This window comes from Lepisma saccharinum, chromosome 2 (genome assembly GCF_977018435.1).
Source record: "Lepisma saccharinum chromosome 2, izLepSacc3.1, whole genome shotgun sequence".
NCBI classification, from domain to species: domain Eukaryota; kingdom Metazoa; phylum Arthropoda; class Insecta; order Zygentoma; family Lepismatidae; genus Lepisma; species Lepisma saccharinum.
The window spans coordinates 67,062,913-67,084,518 of NC_139230.1; the positions used below are offsets into that span (position 1 = coordinate 67,062,913).

Genomic DNA, 21,606 nt, shown 5'->3' on the forward strand with positions numbered 1-21,606 from the left:
AGAGCAGTTGGTTAAGCGCTGCTATCATTATTTTTCATCAACCGTAAAAGGTCGCGGGTTCAAATCCCACCCTCTCCTCTTTCTTTTTTTTCTTTTTTTTTTTTTTGTTTGCTGAACAGATACCGTTTATATTAGAATATTTAAAAAATGAATCCGATGCACACTTGAGTTACGTCTCTTCTGCGCATATTCATATGTTGTGTTAACACACGCATCATGATTAATTCACAAATCACATATATGTATTCAGGATGCAAAATGTAATGTTATTTAAGTTATGTATTGTTTGTTCTTCACTGACACCTAAAATATTGATTATTTGATTTCGATATACTGAAAAAAGATATACAGTTATGTTAAGTAGTGATGTAGTGCAGTACTGTAACGAAGGAGAGTGTTTAATGAGTTCAAATTGCTAAGATTGGTAATTTTATGTCCGTTCTTTCGTAATGACTATTGTCAGTCCCCTCACCACCATCTTACCATGGGAAGAATGAACTAATGCAGAAACTGGGGTTGGTGCAGCTATAGCTGCCGGCAATCATGCAGAAAACGGAATTTGTGCACTCTAATTCCTAATTATAATTTAATTTAATATAATACATAGTATGTAATAATAAAGAACCTCTCTTTATATTTTAAACTAATAGTAAATCGCTAATTAACATAAATAAATTGTTATTGCGACGAGGGCCGATTCGATAAGAAACTACTAATAAGTATTTATATAGTGAGTGACAAACAAAAAATTCAAAACCTCATAATGATCGTTAATTCCTCACTGCTTTGTATCTAAAATGTTTGTCTTCTTTGAACAGAAAGTACGAGTATCAAATATAACCAACTTTGCGCACTAACTTTGCAATATTCGAAACCACCATTACAGACTTAGCTCTATGTAACTTGATTCTGCGCATTCCACGTGGCATGTGACTTCCTCCTATCATCGAAATAACTTTCTCTTACTATTTCCTTTCCTCTCGTGAAATACGGAGACCAATGTTAACTTCTTAGCACGGTGGATAAACTTTACACCCAACGATATACTCCTGAAAAAAATCCTGCCTAGGTGGAGAATCGAACCTACGACCTCCCTCGTAAGAATCAAGCACGCTACCTCTTCTCCAGGTAGCTCATGTTAAAAATTGCTACCAGTTTGAAAAAAAAAACAATTCACACATAATGTCATTTCTATAATTTCCTCATGGCAAGTTTCATGAGGAAACGAATTCAGAAAAAAATCGAGAAACGCTGAAAGGGAAAAATGATGAACATGTCTATTGGTGTTTTGTCATATTTTGTAAATTGTGTAAAAAGTCCGTGTTTTGAACAAGCAGTCGTTTAGCTACGAAGTCTTTTGTTGTTTGTTTAAAGTAGGAACAGGAGAGCGAAAAGGAGTCATTTGAACCAGACCCCGTTTGACAAGAAACTTCAGCTTTTTTCCAAAGACTGTATGAAAAGAGAGAGGAACGTATGAAATATAAAATATGTGTGAAATTAAAACAATGGAAACCTTGAAAGATAATACCAACGAACTTCAAACTATGAAAAACATATTTTCGTGGTGAAAAACTCCAAGTCATTTTCGAAATATGAACTTCATTTTTTTCTGTATAATAAAGTGGAGATATGGGACGATACCATCCTTCAGCAAGAACATTTTAAGTAAGCTACCTCCAACTTTTTCAATGGTCATAATTACTAATTAGGGTCCGGAAGTTGATGAAAAATCAACTTCTTTCTGACCCTTAAAAACAATGCTAAACCTGATATCATGTCCGTTTTCCTTCAGTTAGAGCCGGAAAACACTTTCTATTTTACATTTTGTTTTTGCATTTTTCGGCCTTTTTTTGCTTTTAGTTTATTTGTCAGTATTTTTAACAGTTTTTGTTGCATTGTTACTTATTTTTTAGGTTTATTTTTCTCCTCCTCTGTTGTTTCGTGCTTTTTAAATGCATTTACTAGTAAAACTTACATATTTAGATATCTTGACGTGGTCCTTTTAGCAAATTCACCATGAATCGAAAATACGGTCAATGGAAAAGCATAATATTATTCTTAACTGAAATGTTTTGCAATGGTTTAAAATACTTTGTGTGAAGATCTACTTTGAGGTTCTTTTTCAGGACACTATTATTGCTTTAATCTGTAGTTTTCAAGTAAAATTAGTCACAATATTAAATGCAATTACACTCTGGTATACGCGAAGCAGAACTGTATTTTCGGATGCTGGCCGACTACAGTATCATAGAAGGCCCACTCTGAAAGGAGATGAATTGGATGATTTCGTGTTTTAAGTCAACTTTATGCATAGTAAGGCTAATCGGGACTGGATCTACAGTTTAAAGAGGGATCCGAACCGAGTGCATAAAATAACGTGAACCGTGTGGTGTAGGGTTTGGTTTGGTTTGATTTGGTGTTTTAAGTCCACTTTATGCACAGTAAGGCTAATCGGGACTGGACCTACAGTTTAAAGTGGGATCCGAACCACTATGTGCCTCCACCGGGTATCGAACCCGGGACCCCTTGATTACAAGGCAACGACGCTACCACTGCGCCATCGGGGAGGCCCTGTGTGGTGTAGGGGGATCGTTTGCTTATGGAATGGAAGGTCATGGGTTCAAACCTACTTCTTTGCAAAATCTTTTTCGGGAAGTAAACGGCTTTGGACGAGAATGCTTATCTACGTTTCGTGGATATTTCCGTTGATATTTATGCGATTTATGTCCAGCATTTCCGGATGCAGAAAGTTGATATGTAAGTTCTTAATATGTGTTAACTTATAACAGCTGAATGAAAGGAAAAGTATTTTCTAAAATCCTGCCAATCACTGAAAGATTAAAAACATTAGTAGAAGCATTACTTGAGACATGCACAGTGGCGACGGTTATGGAGTGTGGATAGGCAGATGACCCAGCACTATGCTAAACATTATCTACCAAGGGAAAGAAACTGTCCTTCCCCCCCTCCCCCAACTTGCCCCATCAGTTTTGAAATCCAATCGCCGCCACTGAGCATGCATAGCATAAATATTTACAGTAATATCATATAATCTTATATTACGTTATTAGAACACTTCGTACTCGGTAAATAAAAAGGAAAAAATAATAAGGAAAGGGTGGGATTTGAACCTACGATGTTTCTATCTTGACGAAAACAGTAAAAAAAACGAAAGTGCTGTCATCTAACCAACTACTCCAGGAGATTGCTAACAGAAAGCTCAGTAAAACACGTTAATCTCAGTTGAAGCAACATTGTGCCGGAGTTTCGAACCATTTTTCGCCAAGAACCAAGGAAAAGACACACTTTGCAGAATCGTTTGGTGTTGTGCAAGGTATCTTTACTAAACATTTCGCATAAAATCATCATAAATTTGCCTTCTTGCATTCAAATGTGACCGCAATTCTTTCCAGGTGGATGAGAACCTGTTCAGTGTTTCACAATGCACATACATTTTCCTATTTTCAAATTCAGAACGAAGAATCTTGAAATATTTTCAACATTCGTATTTCTACTTAACATTTTTTTTGTCTACTCATATATTTTATTACTGCTTTTGGGTATCTTTACTTTATGGAATGTGAAAGAATGAAAAAGAAATCACGAGCGTTTTCATTCAGGAAGAAGAAATGTTGCAAAGTTGGCTACTCTTAGTTGGCTCTGAAGCGCTATGCTGCCAAATTTACGAATTCCGGACTTCGAAATTTTTCAGGGCGGTCAAATAAGATGTTGCGAAGTGTACCAAAGTGACAAGCTGTACGTGTGGTTTGTCGCTTGCGTGTCGTTCGGACTGGACAATTTTCCCAATACGGTGAATCTTGTCGCCTCGGTTTGTTGGTAGCTCGTGCGTTGTGAATGCTTTTCTACATACTGAATGGGGACTGTGTAGCTTGTAGCTTCGGTCTGAAAGCTCCCTGAATCGTGAAGTTATTTGTGGTGCCGTTTACTGGTGCAAGACAGTAACTCTCATTGTTGATACATATTCTAAGTTCACCGACAGAAAGAAAAAAAAGAGCGGTGTTGACCCACGTCCATTTCGTAAATCGATTTTTTCCATTTTAGGTACCGTACATTATCTGTTGAATTTCTACAACATACAAAATTTCAGGAGCTCGCAGAAGAACCCTGCGGAGCTGCTGCACAGCCGCTACGCCACGAACAAGAAGTGAAACTTGTTGAATTACAATATATAGAAGCAGAATATGAAACTTCAATCACATTTGGACCTTCTACCAGAGTATTTTTTTCTAGATTCTTCTTATGAGTTAACTATTATTTGTTGCAACTATATTGGTTTTAATGTACGGGAGAAACCTGAATTTCAAAATAAGGGAACTACGTTTGCGATAGGTTTCTAGGAACCATACTAAATCTGACGTCAGCTAATGTTTAAGTGGCCTCATTCAACAAAATTGTTTCATTTTTATTCTTCCGAGCCTACGTTCCTGGAAATTTATATTCAAAATACATCCCGTGGTTGCATCTTTTCCTGCCTTATCTTATGAGTATTCCCCGCTTTCAAATTGCAAGACGTCAATCGCTTCCAATGACCTCCAACAAGGATCTTTATCACGAGTTGACCAATCATATGATCCTAGTCACTGAACTTTGTCCTCGGGATGTCTCCAACGAAGTGAGGGATCGTGATATGACCGACAGTGTATATTCAAGTTCGTGAGTGTGCACATCTTTAGTGTGGCGTTGTATAGGATATACAGTGAGTGTTTCAATGATCTTCAAAGGCAACCAACCATGATTTTTTGGTTGTTTTTGTTCCTAGTTACTGTGGCTGAGGCGGCAAGTAAGTAATTAGAAAGTAAGGAAACTTAATTAAGAACGTTTACTCTACTTCAACTAAACACTTTGCTGACGTAACAGCTCCATACTAAAGAACACATGTATCACGGATGATCAAATATTTAGTAGAGCTGCAATTTGCAAGAAGGCTGTTATCATTCCTCCTTTAGAAATGTACTCCTAAATGCTAAATAAGAATGCAATCGGGGCCATTCATTAAACATTGGGTAGGTTCGGATAGCTCAGATCAATAGGACCGGTACAGTGAGGTCCAGAGGTGATCCACACATATGTTTAGTCAGGCTTATATTGGAAAAGATAAAATATTAAGAAATACATGTTTATTTTATTTTCATATTGCCACGTCAAGAATTGATATAAATAAATATATATGCAATTACATTGCATTCTCCAGTGTATCGGACCACAATGGCGTAGTGGTAACGTCGGCGCCTTGTAATCAAAGGGTCCCGGGTTCGATAAGTAGCATAAGTGCTGACGCACCAACAATCTCCATTTCAATCAGTCCATTATAATGATAAAAGCTAAGGTATTAAAAAACGTAACATGATGGCCAACTGAGGTCTAGGGTTTGTTCTTCGGAAATGACAAACTTTTGCTAAGTAATGCCTCAATTTGCCTGTATGCATTTGTGACGCGCCTGTATTTCCGTCATTCGCATCTGGATTTTCGTATCGCAAATTGTTGACACGTCCATTGTAGCCCACATGGCTTTTTCGTGTTATATTTTATGTGAATGCTGCTATTAAGTGACCTTCACAATGGAAATGACGATGAAAGAGAGGTAATACAGTTCAACCGCCGCCAGTTTGAATTGACTTTTCTTTCATTTATCATTTCCATGCGAACACGGAGCAAATAAACCTTGTGTTTCCCGGTTTGCTGTGCGCTAACTCTTCTGTAAGTTAACATTATTATTGAACGTACGCTTGGCTCTTCACCATAGATCGGCACGGCCGGAACGTACACGCTATTTAGTCTCTACATGAAACTGGTCGATCAGAGAAAATTGATACCTACATATGAAGAATATGTAGGTAAATATGCGTGTGAGACAATTTCGATTCTCATAGTAGTAGATTTCTGCAATACTTGTTACTGCACTACAAAGTGCATTATCCTTCTTTCAGGCCTTTGCTTTGATACTCGAAATTTCAAATCTCGCGTAATTCCTTTTTACTATCGATTTTCCATCTCATTCTGATTCTTTATTAGATATAGGAGAAAAAGGTCACAGCAGGTTAAAGCAGTAGAATGTGTTTATTTGCAATCAACAGAGAGAGAAATTCTCCAATTACGGTGGAAAAAAAATGGAAAGTTAAATGAAAATGTGTTATACAAATATATAAACTATGTGTTATGTTTACACATATATGCACAGGATTATTATCGTTATACACATAGTATGATACAAGAATATTACATGTAATAAAGTTATATACAATCAAAATGTGCATGGGTGTTCTTTAAGTGTCCCTTCATCATATCATCAGTCGTCCTCATCTTCGATTGATTGATTGATTGATTTAGTTTATTTTACTTCGCGTTTTGTGCCTCTTGGCTAATTTGCGAAGATGGGGATGAGTGATGAAATGATGAAATTGATGAATGGACATTCACAAACAACCAAGCCCGACCGGGATTCGAACCCGGGATCCTCATCTTCGAGAATAGCGAAAGGTGGCAGAGAATCGAAGTAAAATAAACCAAATCAATCAATCAAAATCATAATTTAATTCTTAAAATAATATTAGGTAACTAACATATTAAATTAACAGCGAAGAAGAATATATATGAATTGTACATACCAATGTAGACACGTATATTATTATCTACAGACTACGCTCATGGGGATGGTGGGAGTTGTACCCCCATTACCTCAAATATCCAAAGGAGAAAAGTGAACGTTTGAATTATGGCACTGGCATTCTAAATGATATGCCAGAGTTTACTAAATTCCTCGGCATGCATATGAATCGAGGTCTTACTTACATACATTAAAGTATGCAAAAAAATGCAGAACAGTAAATTCATTTGACGATATCTGTTCCAAGGGTGGCATTTTTTAGATTGTACAGTCACGGACGCTTCTGGCTTGTAACAACTCAGAAGTGTTCGTGAGTACTACTTATTTTCCTACTGTTATTTTTAGATTCATATACACTTGAAAATCATGGATTCATTTCCGTCACTTTCTGTATGAATATTAAATCTCCCACTGATTGAACATAATTACGTTCCATCTGGATCTGAAAATGTATCCATATTTTGTTAACCAGTTTAAAAGTTCTAATAATCTCTAATGAACTGTAGTGGAACGTGCTACGAATTTGAAGAGAGAACACAATAGTCCAAATAAATTTGTCAAAATAAACAAAGTGCATTAAATTTGTAAATTTCGTGCTTAGAGTTGTATCGTATTCTGGGGGTTGCTCAAGTCCACCAACTCACCCCCACAAGAAGAAACTGCCCACCTCTCCACTGAAAACTTTTATTCCACACTGACTGTTCGTAAAGTAGCGATCTTAAAAGAAGCCAGCGAATAGCTTGGGCATTCTATGTTTCTCCATGCAAGTAGAAGGTAACCTTTTAAGTGGAAGATTAGCTAGCGTGATTGCAAGCTCAGGAAACTTTAGTTGAAACATGGTATATTTACATTAGCCAAATTCTTTTGTCGCGTTTATGTTTATTTTGTTTCTACATACTAAGCTGGCGGATCTTGACGCAGTTTTTTTATCTGAAACAAAAGAAAACTAAAAACAGCAGTGGGATGTTTTAAAATGCGTATTTGCTAAACAACAAGAATAAGGAGGGGATAACGAGGTGGATATACTAAGCAAATAGCCTTGTTTTGCTTTCTTGTTGGTTAAATTTACGTCGCGTATATCGATCGCTGCATTAACCTTTACGAGGGCAAACTATACAAGACCAAGGACAGGTACAGTCACGGACACTTCTGGGTTGTAAAAATCATACGGACTTTCAGTCAAAATGGGAGTTTGCACCAAGAATTCTTCTCTTAAATGTAGGCGAAAATCAGCATCTTGTTCTTTAGTTCTACGTGAACAAGCCTGTCCTTGTGCTTAATTACTATGTGCAACCTACTTATTTGCCTAAGATGTAAAAAAAATCAAGATTCAAGAAATGCTGTCGTACTCAGGGTTGTGGTTGGTATTCTTTTTGAAATCAATATTGATTTTCTTAACAGTTTTCCGCGGCACTTCCTATCAGTCCAATAGGGATAAGGAAACTAAAATTTACTACCGCTTTGTAATGTTCCATGGCTTAATTTTGTTATTCCAGTTGTATTATACGTATTTCTCTCCTTCGTGCAATCGGTCTGCTTCATGTGCAAGCGGGAAATCTAATTAAGTTCATTAATTTACAAATTAGGTACAACTACTTTTGCTGTTCGCTGTACATTTTTCGTAGCTATCAACTCTCTAGTTAGAATTTGAAAACACCAAGTTGGATTAATAACTGAGCAATAACAACTATGTACATATTGTATTTAATTAATCATCATACGTCATTTCATTTAAATAATTCAGTTAAAGAATCTAAGTTTCATTGTGTTCATCTTTATTAATCAAGTGTTGGAAGGATCATTTCATGATAATGCTATATATTTTTGTATTTTGAGTTTAGTTTAAATTACTTTCACTGTTGTCTTTTCAAATTCAAAATATCTTTGAAAAATAAAACAAAGGTATATTTTAACAGAATCACATTATACTATGTACAAATTACGCGAAACTATGAAAGTATTATCTACCGTATTGATTTTTCGCAGATCCCTTATCGAATGCCAAAATCAACAAAATAAAAATTACTTACGACAATACAATGCACTGTGTAGCAGATGCATTGATTTTTATTATTTTATTTTATTATGCACTGTGTATGATGTCTTATTTCTTAGGGTTTCAGTGATCGCAAATAAAACTATTAAGCATTAAAACCATAATCATGAATGATGATAATTATTACGTTGTTGTTCGTAACGGAAAGTACAAACACTTCATTTTTGTGGTGCCTGAATCCTGTCCCCATCAACTATACAATAAATATAGATTGATGTATCAAGGAAGTGTATTCGTTAGGTACGTAGGCTGTAAATTTGCAAGAACATACCAGCATCAATTCGCCAGAGCTTCATTGAATTGTCGTAGAACTGCTATAAAAATGCCTAACTGCAGTAGGCATAGTTTGACTTGTTAATCTAAATTATTTGCCTACTTGCCATCAGCATATTTCACCAGTAATTTTCTTTGTCACTGGCCTCAAGTATTTTGTTTTCAAACAAGCTTCAAACAAGACGTTTCTCTTCATTTAAGTGGAGCGACATTATGTTGGTTCTAGGTGTGTATGAGGTGGTCTTCCGGGAAGACACTCAAACGCCAACCTCTTTCACATAGTACACAGTGTAACTGCATGTTTGTAGGTTAACAAGGCTCTGGCATCTACACCCACACTTTCTGTGAGGTGGTCTTGTCTTCTCCATCTGTATGCTACTTTTCAGCACGAACCTTCCTAAATTTTGAGTTTTATTTCTTCATATTAAGAAGTAAATCTCCGTAAAAGAGGCTATGTAAAAGGTCAGGTACCCCGTGCATATAGCACCGTGCCATGAAGGCACATTTTAGGGGATGTTCTAGTCAAAATATTATTTTTTTCTTTTAATGTGGTGATTTAAATTAGTTCGGTTTTTGTTCTAGACCGTATGGCCTTGCAGTGCCAACGCATCCATTACAATATTTAATAATCAATACACATAGGATGAAAACAAATGCTCTTATTGTTCAAATCAATAAATTAAATCTGCATACATCTTACACAGGGAATGGTGGCATGGCAATCTGATTTTTGGGATGGAAAAGTAATAATATAAGAGCTTACATTTCTGCAATTCAAAAATATTTTTGGAAAGCGTAGGAAACAGAAGAACTGTTTAACATATTTATAATGCACTATTTACAGTAAAACAGTAATTAATAATATTTAGTAATAATTATTTGTTAATAGTGAAGATTGTGACTGCATAGACCTCGTACTGTATATACAGAAATTCTAATATGGTATAAAAGAAGTTTCTCTCTCCTATACCTACAATGCAAAAGAGCTGCGAAACGATGCCATTTTCCCTATCATCAATTCATTATTCATCCTCGTAGACGCGGAAAGCTTAATGATGTAGAAAAACGACAGCAAATATATTCAATACAAATTCAAAATATATTTCAGTAAATTGGAAATAACACTTGACTCATTTTCGATTCTGTCATGCAGATTCCTCAGAATTAACTTTTATATCGACTCTTTTAATAAAAGGAAATATTACTTTCATTGAAAGTTCTGTATTTCAATCTTAATATGAAATACTTCCGGAAACATAATTAACAATATCCATTTCCTTTCTTGAATGCCGAAAAATTGTAGCACGCACAGATATAAATTATAAACACATTAAAAACTGTTGATCATTGTGTTTTTATTTCCTAAGGTACAGTTTACATTCTTCATTATGGAATTTCTGAGTTTCATTCAATGCCAGAGCATTAGCTGTATCTAAATATTTTAACTAATTTGATGTGGATAATATGTTATAGTCCACGTCATAAAAGTGGAACAGCAAATGCTGGCAACAGAAAAAGAAGTAATATCTACGTTTACATCCAACTTTAAATAATTCTTCAGGTAGAATATGTAATTATTACTATCTTTAGCTTAAAATTCATTAATGCATAATGTGTTGTCCACAAGTAGATTATTGTAATCGCTCCACCTGCTTATACAAATATTGTTTGAACGATATAGGTTTCAGTAATCTTTAAAACATTCGGGATTTTTTTTTATTTTTCATATTTTCTAACGGCAAATAAATTATAAACGAAATTCATCATTTTTTGGTATACTTCTTTTTGTGCGAAGGGAGTGTGAGAATTGAAATGGATACTTCTACAATTCCAATTCGTTCGCTTACTTGATTGATTGATTGATTTGCTGTTTTAAGTCCACTTTATGCACAGTGAGGCTAATCGGGACTGGACCTACAGTTTAAAGTGGGATCCGAACCACTATGCGCCTCCACCGGGTATCGAACCCAGGACCCGTTCGCTTACTTGAGCTGGCATTGTTTAACAAAGTGAATTCATTAGTGAATAATTTCTTGGTGATGACTGAATGAAATTTGTAACTTTAAAATAATAAACTTTTAAGTTCACCTTTTCTCCCATTCATATATTTCATGAAATTTTACGTAATATCCATTTATACAGAAAAATATGAACTAATTTTGTGTACTTCATAAATAGAGTATATCTAGGTTTCCACAAGAGTCGGTATCATCTGATTATAATCCTCGCCGTACGTAGAAAGCTTTTCTACATATATTAACGTCTTCACTACTAAAATGAATTAAACTGAAGATGCCCTGAAATACGGAAAGATGAAAGCATAAGAATTGTACAGTCACGGACAGTTCTGGGTTGTAACGATATACGATAACTGGATGTCAGTTGGATCGTTACAACCCGTGACTGTACGTTTCCACCGATGAAATGGAATCAAGTGTAGCAGTGTAGAAATATAAACTATCATGGCCAGAATGATGCAAACCAGGGTAGGCCCGGGTGGGCCCAGCCCATTTTTCCCCACATGTTTTTTTTTTCTTCAGAAAAGCCAACCTCGAAAAAACCCAGTCAAGAAGTGTTTTTTTTCCCAGAAAATGTTGTAAATTATTGCCTCAAATGCTTGTAAGGTTCTACGATTGTCAATGTTTTTTGGAAAACTTGAAAAAAAGGCTTAGCAGAGTTTGTAATATTAAAAATAATGGATGTAGTACAAGTTGTAGTGGGGGTTTTTCAGGCTATTTTCCTCAAATCATGCTAGAAATGGAATTTTGACAGAAATAAAAAGAATATGTATCCAAGTAACAAAAAATAAAAAGTATCAGACATTTTTAGATAAAACGTTTGAATTGATTGATGCAGCTTAGTTGTACAAAGCTTATAATTTTGAAATGTGGTAGCACTTTGGTTATCAGGCACTTTCTTATGTGGGAGAAACCATAGTGGCACATCATAGTGAAACACTAAATTTTTGCATGATTAAGCATTACAAGGGAGAATTGAGCACATTTTATTGAAATGTCGTTAATTGTGGCATAATTAAAGGGAACACACTTTAAATATTTTTTTCTCATTTCTCACATAATGGGTTGCTTGCCTATGCAAGATAAATGTTATTTAAATATAAATTTTCAGGGGAAAATGCAGGCTCGACCAGGACTCGAACCCGAGTCTCTGGCATACCATGCCATTGATCTACCACTGAACTACCGAGCCGGCCTGGCTTTGTCTGATTTCTCGCAGGCGAAGTAAAAGGCTGGCTCAGTAGCTCAGTGGTGGATCAATGGCACGGTATGCCAGAGACCCGGGTTCAAGTCCTGATCGAGCCTGCATTTTTCGCTGAAAATTTCTACTTAGTATATCTCCTGTGTGTGCCTAATCTTCAATATATGTTATTTATGTCTGGTTAGGAGCTCTATACCCATGTAAGTCATTCACCTGCATGATCTACCAGAATTTCAGTTTTTTTCTTCTTTTTTTCTTACATTTTTTCAGGGTATAGGGTACTCGAGTAAATACAGTGTACGTGTATACTTTCATATCTTGATCATTTTTGACATTTTCAAATCTTTGCCTATAGTTTTGACCTTTGTGCATGAAACTTACAGGAGCACTATACTTGCACTATAATTTGATAATAAAATTATCAAAATATGATGCATGATTTAGGGTGGATGGGCAGAGAGCGATAAGTCATCTATTTAGTGGCCATGATAACTGTTGTAAATTTAGAATCATTTAGTTAAAATTATTTTTGCAGCTAGAAAACTAGTGAGCAAAGTAGGACAATGTGTTTCAAGATAGTGGATGAAAAAATTATTTTCCCCATTTTGCAGGTTCTATGCTATGCCCTACATTTTCGGAGGAAAAGGAATTAAACAGTCATTTTAGAGATTTCATTGGTCCACAATTTTGCAGTAAAACTTAAAATAATAGTTCATAGCCTAGGAGAGGAGTGGTGAAAAAATCATAAGCCTTGTATTTATGATAAAGTTTTTGAGTTGCAAGATATCTTGAAGGATTGGTCTCACATTGTGTTTGAGAAAAACTAGTCATCATGCTTAAAGATAGACGACACTCTGGCTTAACATGTCTTTGGAGAGCTTTAAATTATGCTCATATTTGACTAGGTTACATTTTCCAAGATTAAGGAAGACAAGTCTCAGCAATGTTACAGCATCACTTGGGCTTTAAGTTTTTAATAAAAACTCTGTGATATAGTGTGTTTGGGACCACGATAACTGTAGCAAATTTAGAGGTTTTTAGCTAAAATTAATCAATTAGATAAACCTCAGAATGATTTTGTTTTGCATTTGAATTTGTTCAAAGCATTTAAAGATTGTAGATGAAAAATTGATTTTTCATGTGCTGAGGTAGATTTCAAATTTGCGTGACACTTTCAAATGCCTAAACTACATTTTTGAGATTACGAAAAGAAACTTTCAAAAATTTTAGGGCATCACTTAAACTATAGTTTGACAATAAATGTTTTGAAATGTAGGGTTTGTTTAGGGAGCGTTGGGGACCAAATTGGGGGTCACTAATGTTTTGACCATGGAAAATGCCATTTGCATAGCAGCCAGATGTTTTGGAGGATGTATAAGGTATTCCATTTGGACGAAATCACCAAGACAATTAAATATGGCAAACTTATAATTTGGCATGGTTAATACGTGGAGGAGATATTTATGCTTGAAACACCAGAAAAATAATGGGAAAACGAAGTGTGATAGACTGTGAACAAACTGTATTGAAGCAGATTTAAAACATTGCATAGTATTTTTGGATCATTTAATGGTCTTTGGCATATGAAATAAATGAGATAGAAAATGTGTTTGTAGCTGTAGCATACCGGTAATTCATTCCAACATATGCACAACACTACATTCGTAAAATAATTCGTTTGATAAACAAGTTCAGAATGGACTATTCACTAATACTAAAAATGTGCTGCATCTTGAAAAGCATATACATTAAGATGCTTAAATTTGAGTATCGTTGCAGGGGGAAGAAAGTACCAAACCTGATTAGTAAAATTAGAAGTCTCACTGTAAAAATGTTAGTTATTGCTTTTATTTTTCTGGGAAGAATGGTTCCGGCACTATTCAAGTTGATTTGTTATGTTAATATGTTCATCACAACACTATCCAAGTATATATATATTTATATACAAACACACATTTCTCTTGTTTCAATAATAAATTTCTTGTATTTTACTTCTCTTTTCTGCCACATTTGGCTAATCACGAAGATGAGAATGAGTTATGATGAAATTGATGAAGGGACATAACAAAGAATACCCATGCCTAGGCCGGTATTTGAATCCGGGACCTCTGGCATCGTAGGTATTTCTCTTGTTAAAATCAAATATTATTAGTCCTCACCTATAATAAGGTGCCAGTATAGAGTACCGTTGTTGACTGCCAAAAAAGAAAAGCACTGGTTATAACATATTTTGTACCCCCTCCCCCCTGGTAGTCTGATTGTTGGATACACCAAAGTATGTCTCTCCTCAGGGAATGCAACCCGAAAACTGATCACAAAGCAACAACATTAACTACACCCTCCTGGATGAGTAGAATCAAACTGTCCAATCATCTGTGGAGCAAGGCTGCACATAGCATTAGAGAGAAGGGGAGCGAAGCAGTACACAGTTCTGTGAAGGCTGGTAACTGTAGTTGCTTAATCCCCCACCCCCACCCCTTCCACGCAATCCAGTTTCTTCTCACTAGCTCACTGGTGTAGCCGTTTCACGTCACTACTTGCGCAAAGACTTGTTTTCATTCGCCTGCTCAAGATATAAATGGGACAGGGTATAAAGCAATACAAATTGAATGTTAACGATAATTACTACCAGGAGAAAATGTATTTCATTTTTAAAATACATACTTTTCAAACATAACCTGAAAAAAACCAATAAAATCCAGTTTTGCCCGGGTTTTATTGGGTTTTATCTGAAAAAAAAAACGAAAAAAAACACCCTTTTTTCGAAAAAAACAAACATGCAAGATGCCAATCCTGATGCAAGCAGTTGCTATGTCGTCAGTGATATGAACTGCTGCACGGATAAAATAATTTAAATGCTGTCTATCCCAAATTAACAGATGTTGAAATAGAAACTGTGAAATGTAAGAAATGCTAAAAGCAATTCGATTTGACGTCTTCATTGCTGAAGTGAAGCCAGAGGAAACAAAGTTGATGTACGAACTTTCAGTCGACAGTAACTAGTTCCGATCTATCTGTCTTCAAAATACAATCTTTGTGTTCATAATTTTTTTTAATTCAAAATACTGTGTAGTAATACTGAATTCTAGCTACAAGGAGCAAATGCGGGAACATTAAAATCAAGGTGAGAAGTGCCACAAGTAAATATAAATGGAAATAACAATGTTGTTTTCCCTTGACAAAAGAAGGAGAAATACTCCGGAAGATCTCACTTGATGAAGTTCGGCGACGGAAAATCGATTATTCCTATTACAACTTGATGAGAGAGGAAAGAACCTCAACGCTGAAAGTTCAAAGGAACGGATCCCACTAATTTATTTTTAAGATATTATTTCCGCGACGTCTATAGATCTACGCTTTTCTTCCTTAAGAGGCCACTAAATGAAGCTAATTTCTTAGAGTGAAATCCTTTATTTGAGACTGCGGTCCGTAAATTCCAGAAACTTCATCAAGACAAAGGTTTATAAATGCATAAAAGGAAAACGTATTTGCGTGTCTTCGAACCATAAACATTACTGAAGTAGCATTAATCTACGGGTAACGGAGCTTTTGCACATCAGGCAATAAAATGAAATATTGAAATATAAATTCCTAAATTATCATCAACGGAATATGAGACTTATAGCAAAGCAAATACTAAAGAAGAGAAAATTAACAAACTATTAAGATTTCACTGATAGACACTTTTGGCCAGTATTGTGAATTTATTTTCGCACTGGAGTGCTTTTTTATTCCAGATCACTCAAAAAACTTCAGTTAGTTCCTTGTAGTTTCTGTACCCAAAGCAGGCTTTAATATAAATTAGCATATTGATATATGATCAGAAATGTCTAACAATCGACGCTACAATCTTACTATTATACTGCATTAGGTAGAAACCGATTCCCCTCCTCCTCCCAAAAAATAACAGAAACGCAATGTTTATAGTATGGGATAGTGTAGGCTACTCTACTATTCTACCTGAAGTTGTACTTCTTAGATGAATTATTATTAGGGCTGAGCCAATACCAATTTGAACCGATACCGATACTCTTACCGATTCCCACCTATACAGATACTTGAAAATTGCAATAATTAAAATGTGTTCATGATATTGATCAATATTGGTATGTAAATAATATTATCCAATTATATGCATGAATTTATCAACAAATTTGCTTTAGAATATTCAAGAATTGCATCAGAATATTAAAATAGATGTTATATAATAAAAAAAATAGTTTTTCTTTCATAATTTTTGCAAAATAGAAATACATTTGAATTTTGCGAAATTTCCAGGATAATTAGACTCTGCGAAAACGTCGCGCGTCATTTTTGCGGACCCCTTGAAACATCAACATGACGGAAAAGTATCGGCTAGTATCGGCAGATGAATTCCAACCAATACTTTCCGAAACCGATACCACTGGTATCTGGCGATACTGATACATCGGCATCGGCTCAGCCCTAAGTATTATATATATATATTAATGTTAAAGATAGCATTAATATAAATTCAGCGGGGATGGAATGAAGAATCATCATTAAAGTGTTGAAAATTACATGTTATTTGCAGACCCTTTTCCTTTTGAACAATTTAGAATATCGTGAAATGGCAGTCTAATCTAGCACAGTCAGATAAAAAGATGAAGACAATTGTAAATTTTATAGTGAATTTTAAAATTGATGAAGACTCTCTTAGAATATCAGCCAGGTTAGTACCCAAACTTATCTGGCTGATATCCTGATACGCCCAGAAGGAAAACTTAAAGAATAATTTTGAAATTGGAACAAAACCGCGTTTATGGAATTTTCATTTGACCAAATAATAAAAAAGAAGTTTTTAATTTTTTCATCCTAAGAAGGATTAGTTCCCTTTGTGGAACATTCAGTATTCAGCCTGCAAAAAAGAAAAATACAGCTTTTTTTTGTTTGTTTTTAGTTTGACATAAACTGTTCACCGTGAATGAGCTTGTAATGGAAAATAATTGCAGAGAGTATTCAGTTTTGTAAAAGCATAAAAATACAACTTAATCCAGATACAGAAAGAACAAAAAGAATAAAAATAAGAATTCTTGTGCTCCTTCACATTCACGAATCTTTCATATGATTCCTTCTAAAATTAGTTAAACTAACTTCGATACTTAGCATATGAAAGATATTTTATATATTCGTGCAGTTAAAGAGTATAGAAAGGAGGCTATGGTGCTAGAGCAGTAGCATTGTCCTCGAACCGAAATTATAAAATAATCGTCACTGTCCGCCTAAAAATTCTTATTTGGTAAAATGCTACCAGCGCCACATTTACAATCTGGCAGTTGAGGCAAGTACCAGAAGGTCCAATTCTTTCCAAATAAATTTGGGTTGGTCCTGTGCATATAAACTGATCAGTTACTGTTGTCATCTGAACGTAATTAATAATTGTAGACACAATTATCACTGTAGACAGAATTCGTAATAGCTGCTGTTTATCGCTGCAAATGTACTACGGTATTTCTGTTTTGTTCTTTTACATCGCCTTTCTACCTCTCTAGGTTATGTGGTGGAGTGGTTAGCACAGCGCGCTACGACCTTAGAGATTCCAGGTTCGATTCCCAACCTGGGCATGGGTCTTCGTTGTAAGCGTACCTTAATAAATTGCATCACTTATTCTCATCGTCGCGATTAGCCAAAAGTGGCAGAGAAGCGACGCTAAATAAGAACAATCAAATCAAATCTACCTCTCTAGATTAATAACAACGATGAGGATAAATGAATGAATTGATTAAATAGATGATTATCCAGCACAATGACGCATCTACGACTTACCTAGGATTCGAACGTAGGTACTCCTACTTCGAAGTTAGTTATGCTAACAGATCTGTCGCAGAGTCATTTAGAGCACATTTAGAACCAAATTATATATTAAAGAAGTGATTTCTTCATCTTCATAAAATGCCAAATCAAAATTGTAGTTCTAGTCCTTCGCTTACATCTACTCATAGATTATGAACACCCTAAGGTGCAATTACATTGCAATCTAGGAGTTTGCAGACTTGGGACACATGCTCAATAGCCTCCAGCAATGAAATCGTAAATACCACTGCAATATAAATGGAAAGTAATCACATATATTAGTATCATAGTACGCATTTAAAAAAAATACCCTCCTCCCATATTGAAATATTTGTACAAATGATACAGATTGAAATTGATTTAAAATTTCAGTTTTGTATGAACCCTCTTTGGAAATCAGAATATGTAATTTAATTTGTGTAATGTGTTCTGTAATTTGTTTCAATTTATAATAATCAAGTCGTCTCATCGTATTTCACCTATCAAAGGGGATTGAACCAATCACCAGCAATTAAAACTTTGAAACTATATTTGCCTTCAAACAGATGGAAGCAGTTGGGTTCATTATTTTGCGTTGACAACGCCTACGAATATGAAATCCTTGGTTGAAAGACCTAGTACAATTAATTTTCAGAGAAAATTTTAGCCAAAAGGTTATTGTACATTATCGTAGATAATGAAAGTCGGTGATCAATACGAATTGCTAAACGAAGTGAGTTATTTGAGCATTTGTAAAGACAAATAACTGGATAGATATAATCAAGACATGAGAATTCGAATTTTTACAGTAAATTATTTTCAAAAGATGTAGATAAAGTTGTCTCGGGAAGGAGATGGAGGGGAATGAACCTCTTTCGAAGTCGCCAAACCTTTCAGAAGTTTAGCTGAGCAAGCTGACGTATATAAAGACAGATCTTGACAGGTTTATCGTTGTACAAAGTTCCAAGTCAAGTTCAGGAATCCTTTTACATGGCCTGAGATCGAGCAGTCCGCATTTCAAATTTTGAGGAGCAGGAAATAGGTTATATTGTATGTTCTTCTCAGATGTTCTTTTAAGTTGATAAACATTGTTTAAGGGTTGTCAATGACACACGTGCAGTATAATGACGTTCTCAACTTAGAGACTAAGATGCATAACATCGTTAAACTTCATTAAGCAAATTTGTTATTGTTTCCTTCCATGCTTCATCGAGCAAATTTGTTTAGAACCTCAGAACTTCTCACAGCTTACTTGAACTTTCTTTTTGCCACTATGAAGTGCAATTACAACACTGTCAGTGTCAGATGGAATTTCATTTGCTTTCCCGGAGCATTTCACGTTTCTTTCTTCATCTCTAACAGCATTTATTCAAACATTCCTGTTGTTATTTACATTGTTGCTGTTGATCATACTCAGGGAATACCACAAACTTTGAGATAAAAACAGTATAACACCGACAAGCTACAAATACAGTAGGCTTGCCTTTGGTTATACATGTGTTCTTTAATACATTATTTAATATACAGGGTAATTCGGAAGAATAAGAACAAACTTCAGGAGGTGATTCCTGACAGGACAAGGAACAAAAAAGTTCACATGAACATTCGTCCAGCGTCTTGTGTGTGATATCGTGTGTGGTGGAAGACGATTATCACGGTCAAAGGTGGACAGCGTTATTCTTGTGGAAGATATTCATAGGATACTCGGTGCAGTGTGTGATGACGAGTCGTGGTTTGATTATTGCCTACCTGAGTTGAGAAGCTAATGGAACAAGTGCAAATATGATGGCAGACTACGCATGACACCTTCTGTAGCGAATGGAATTACTACCTCTTTTTTGGGGGGGAGTGCGGGGCATGGAAAGGATCATGTTGATCAAGTGTATTTTGCCAATAAAACTATCAACAGTAAAGCATACTGCAATACCCTAACACTTCTTCGTCGCCGAATACTGCTGAAGGGAAATGGGCACTCCGTGTCCTGCTACTCCATGACATGGAGGCACATAGTGATTCGGATCATACTTTAAACTGTAGGTTCAGTTCCGATTAGTCTTACTGTGCATAAAGTGGACTTAAAACATCAACCCAACCAATCAACCCAAAGCTACTCCATGACAATACCAAGCCGCACGCAAGCATGCGCACAGTTCATTTGCAATCATCGAGATTCGCTGTTCTACAGCATATTCGCCTGATCCGGTTCCGTCCGACTATGAAATGGAATCCTTATGGACGAACATTTTCAACATCTGACGAACTTTAAATTGCTGTCCTCGAGTGTGTTCGATCTGCCCCTAAAGAATGGTTTGCTTCTGCCATTCGCAAGCTACCAGATCTCTGGCAATAGTGTGTGCACCTAGGTGTGGAGTGTGGTGAACAACCTAGACGTAATTTTCTCTTAGCATCTCCTATTTTTATCTGAATAGGTCACAACAATTACCTCGTTTGACAACTGTAGAATTATAAACGATAAGGTGTGTTGTACCAATAGTTACTTGAACTTTCGGCGGTAAGTCGCTGACACCCCCTCTTCCCCTTTAGTATGTAACTGTTAACAGGAAAACAATAGTAAGATATCACAATTATGATTTCAGAAGCTCAGGACAAAATAAATGGAAGCCTCCAAAGTCTGAATTCAGTGCTATGAAAGGCCTTGAAATATGATCGCGCAGTAGAAGTTATAACTAAAGACAAAAAATAATAACAGATAATGTTAAACTGGTGTGGTGTAAAACGTTTTTATGTGATGGAAAGTTAATTTACTTTTACTTTCGTGAAAAAATTTCAGGAGGTGATCTAGGCAATTTGTGAGGAGAGTATGCATCTCCGGGAACTTTTCTAACGATGGAAGCGGCCCCGGCGCCCACCCAGCGTCGAATAACATGGGTACCTGGGGGAAACCCTGGGGGGTAAAGGCGGTCAGGGGCGTGATGCTGATCACATCACCCCCACTCACGACCGGATCAAGAAAGTGTGGGGCGTTACCCCCACACCCCTTATACGCCTTCATGGCGTGGTGTTAAGCACAGGGGAGCACTTTACCTTTTTACCTTTGTATGCATCTCACAGTTTCATTTCATTCCTTCTCTGTCAAGAGTTCAAGACAAACCACTTTTAAGCAAATCTCCCACTAAGAGGCCCCAATCCGTTTCGCGCCGTTGAGAAGAAACTTTTCCAAAATGCTCGCTCGTACAGTGTGGAATTTCTATGCGAGAGGTTTCTATAGAAGTTTTCTTTTTTCTGCTCTCGACGGCTTCGAATTCATTCTCGTGCCAGCCCGTCTGTCTTCGTGTAGTTCCGGCATTCTTGGGTAGAAGTAAAGAAAAGGTAGCACGGCGGTTCGGCGCGACACGCTATTTGGGCAAACCCATGGAATATTCCACCCGGCTGTTCAGAGCACAAATAATGAAATGTTGCTTCCATCGTCTATATCTGGAAACCTATTAGTACTTCAATTGGAAGGGACACTTTTCCTTGGCGCTACTACTGCAGGGGTCCCGGGTTCGAATCCCGGCCTGTGCATGGGTGTTTGTGAGTGTCCCTTCATCAATATCATTGTATCATTACATCCTCATCTTCGCGATTAGCCAAAAGTGGCAGAAAAGCGAAGTAAAATAAATAAATCGATTTTGCATGT

General features: G+C 36.0%; 1 protein-coding gene across 1 annotated transcript in view; it reads left to right on the forward strand.

Moving 5' to 3' along the window:
• Nucleotides 1-4,673: 4,673 nt before the first annotated feature.
• Nucleotides 4,674-21,606, forward strand: part of Apoltp (Apolipoprotein lipid transfer particle) — a 335,784-nt gene continuing 318,851 nt past the window's right edge. Inside the window, exon 1 of the mRNA XM_083117428.1 lies at nucleotides 4,674-4,801. Coding sequence (XP_082973554.1) covers nucleotides 4,753-4,801 — 49 coding nt within the window. The 5' untranslated portion in view covers nucleotides 4,674-4,752. The remainder of the gene's footprint in view (nucleotides 4,802-21,606) is intronic.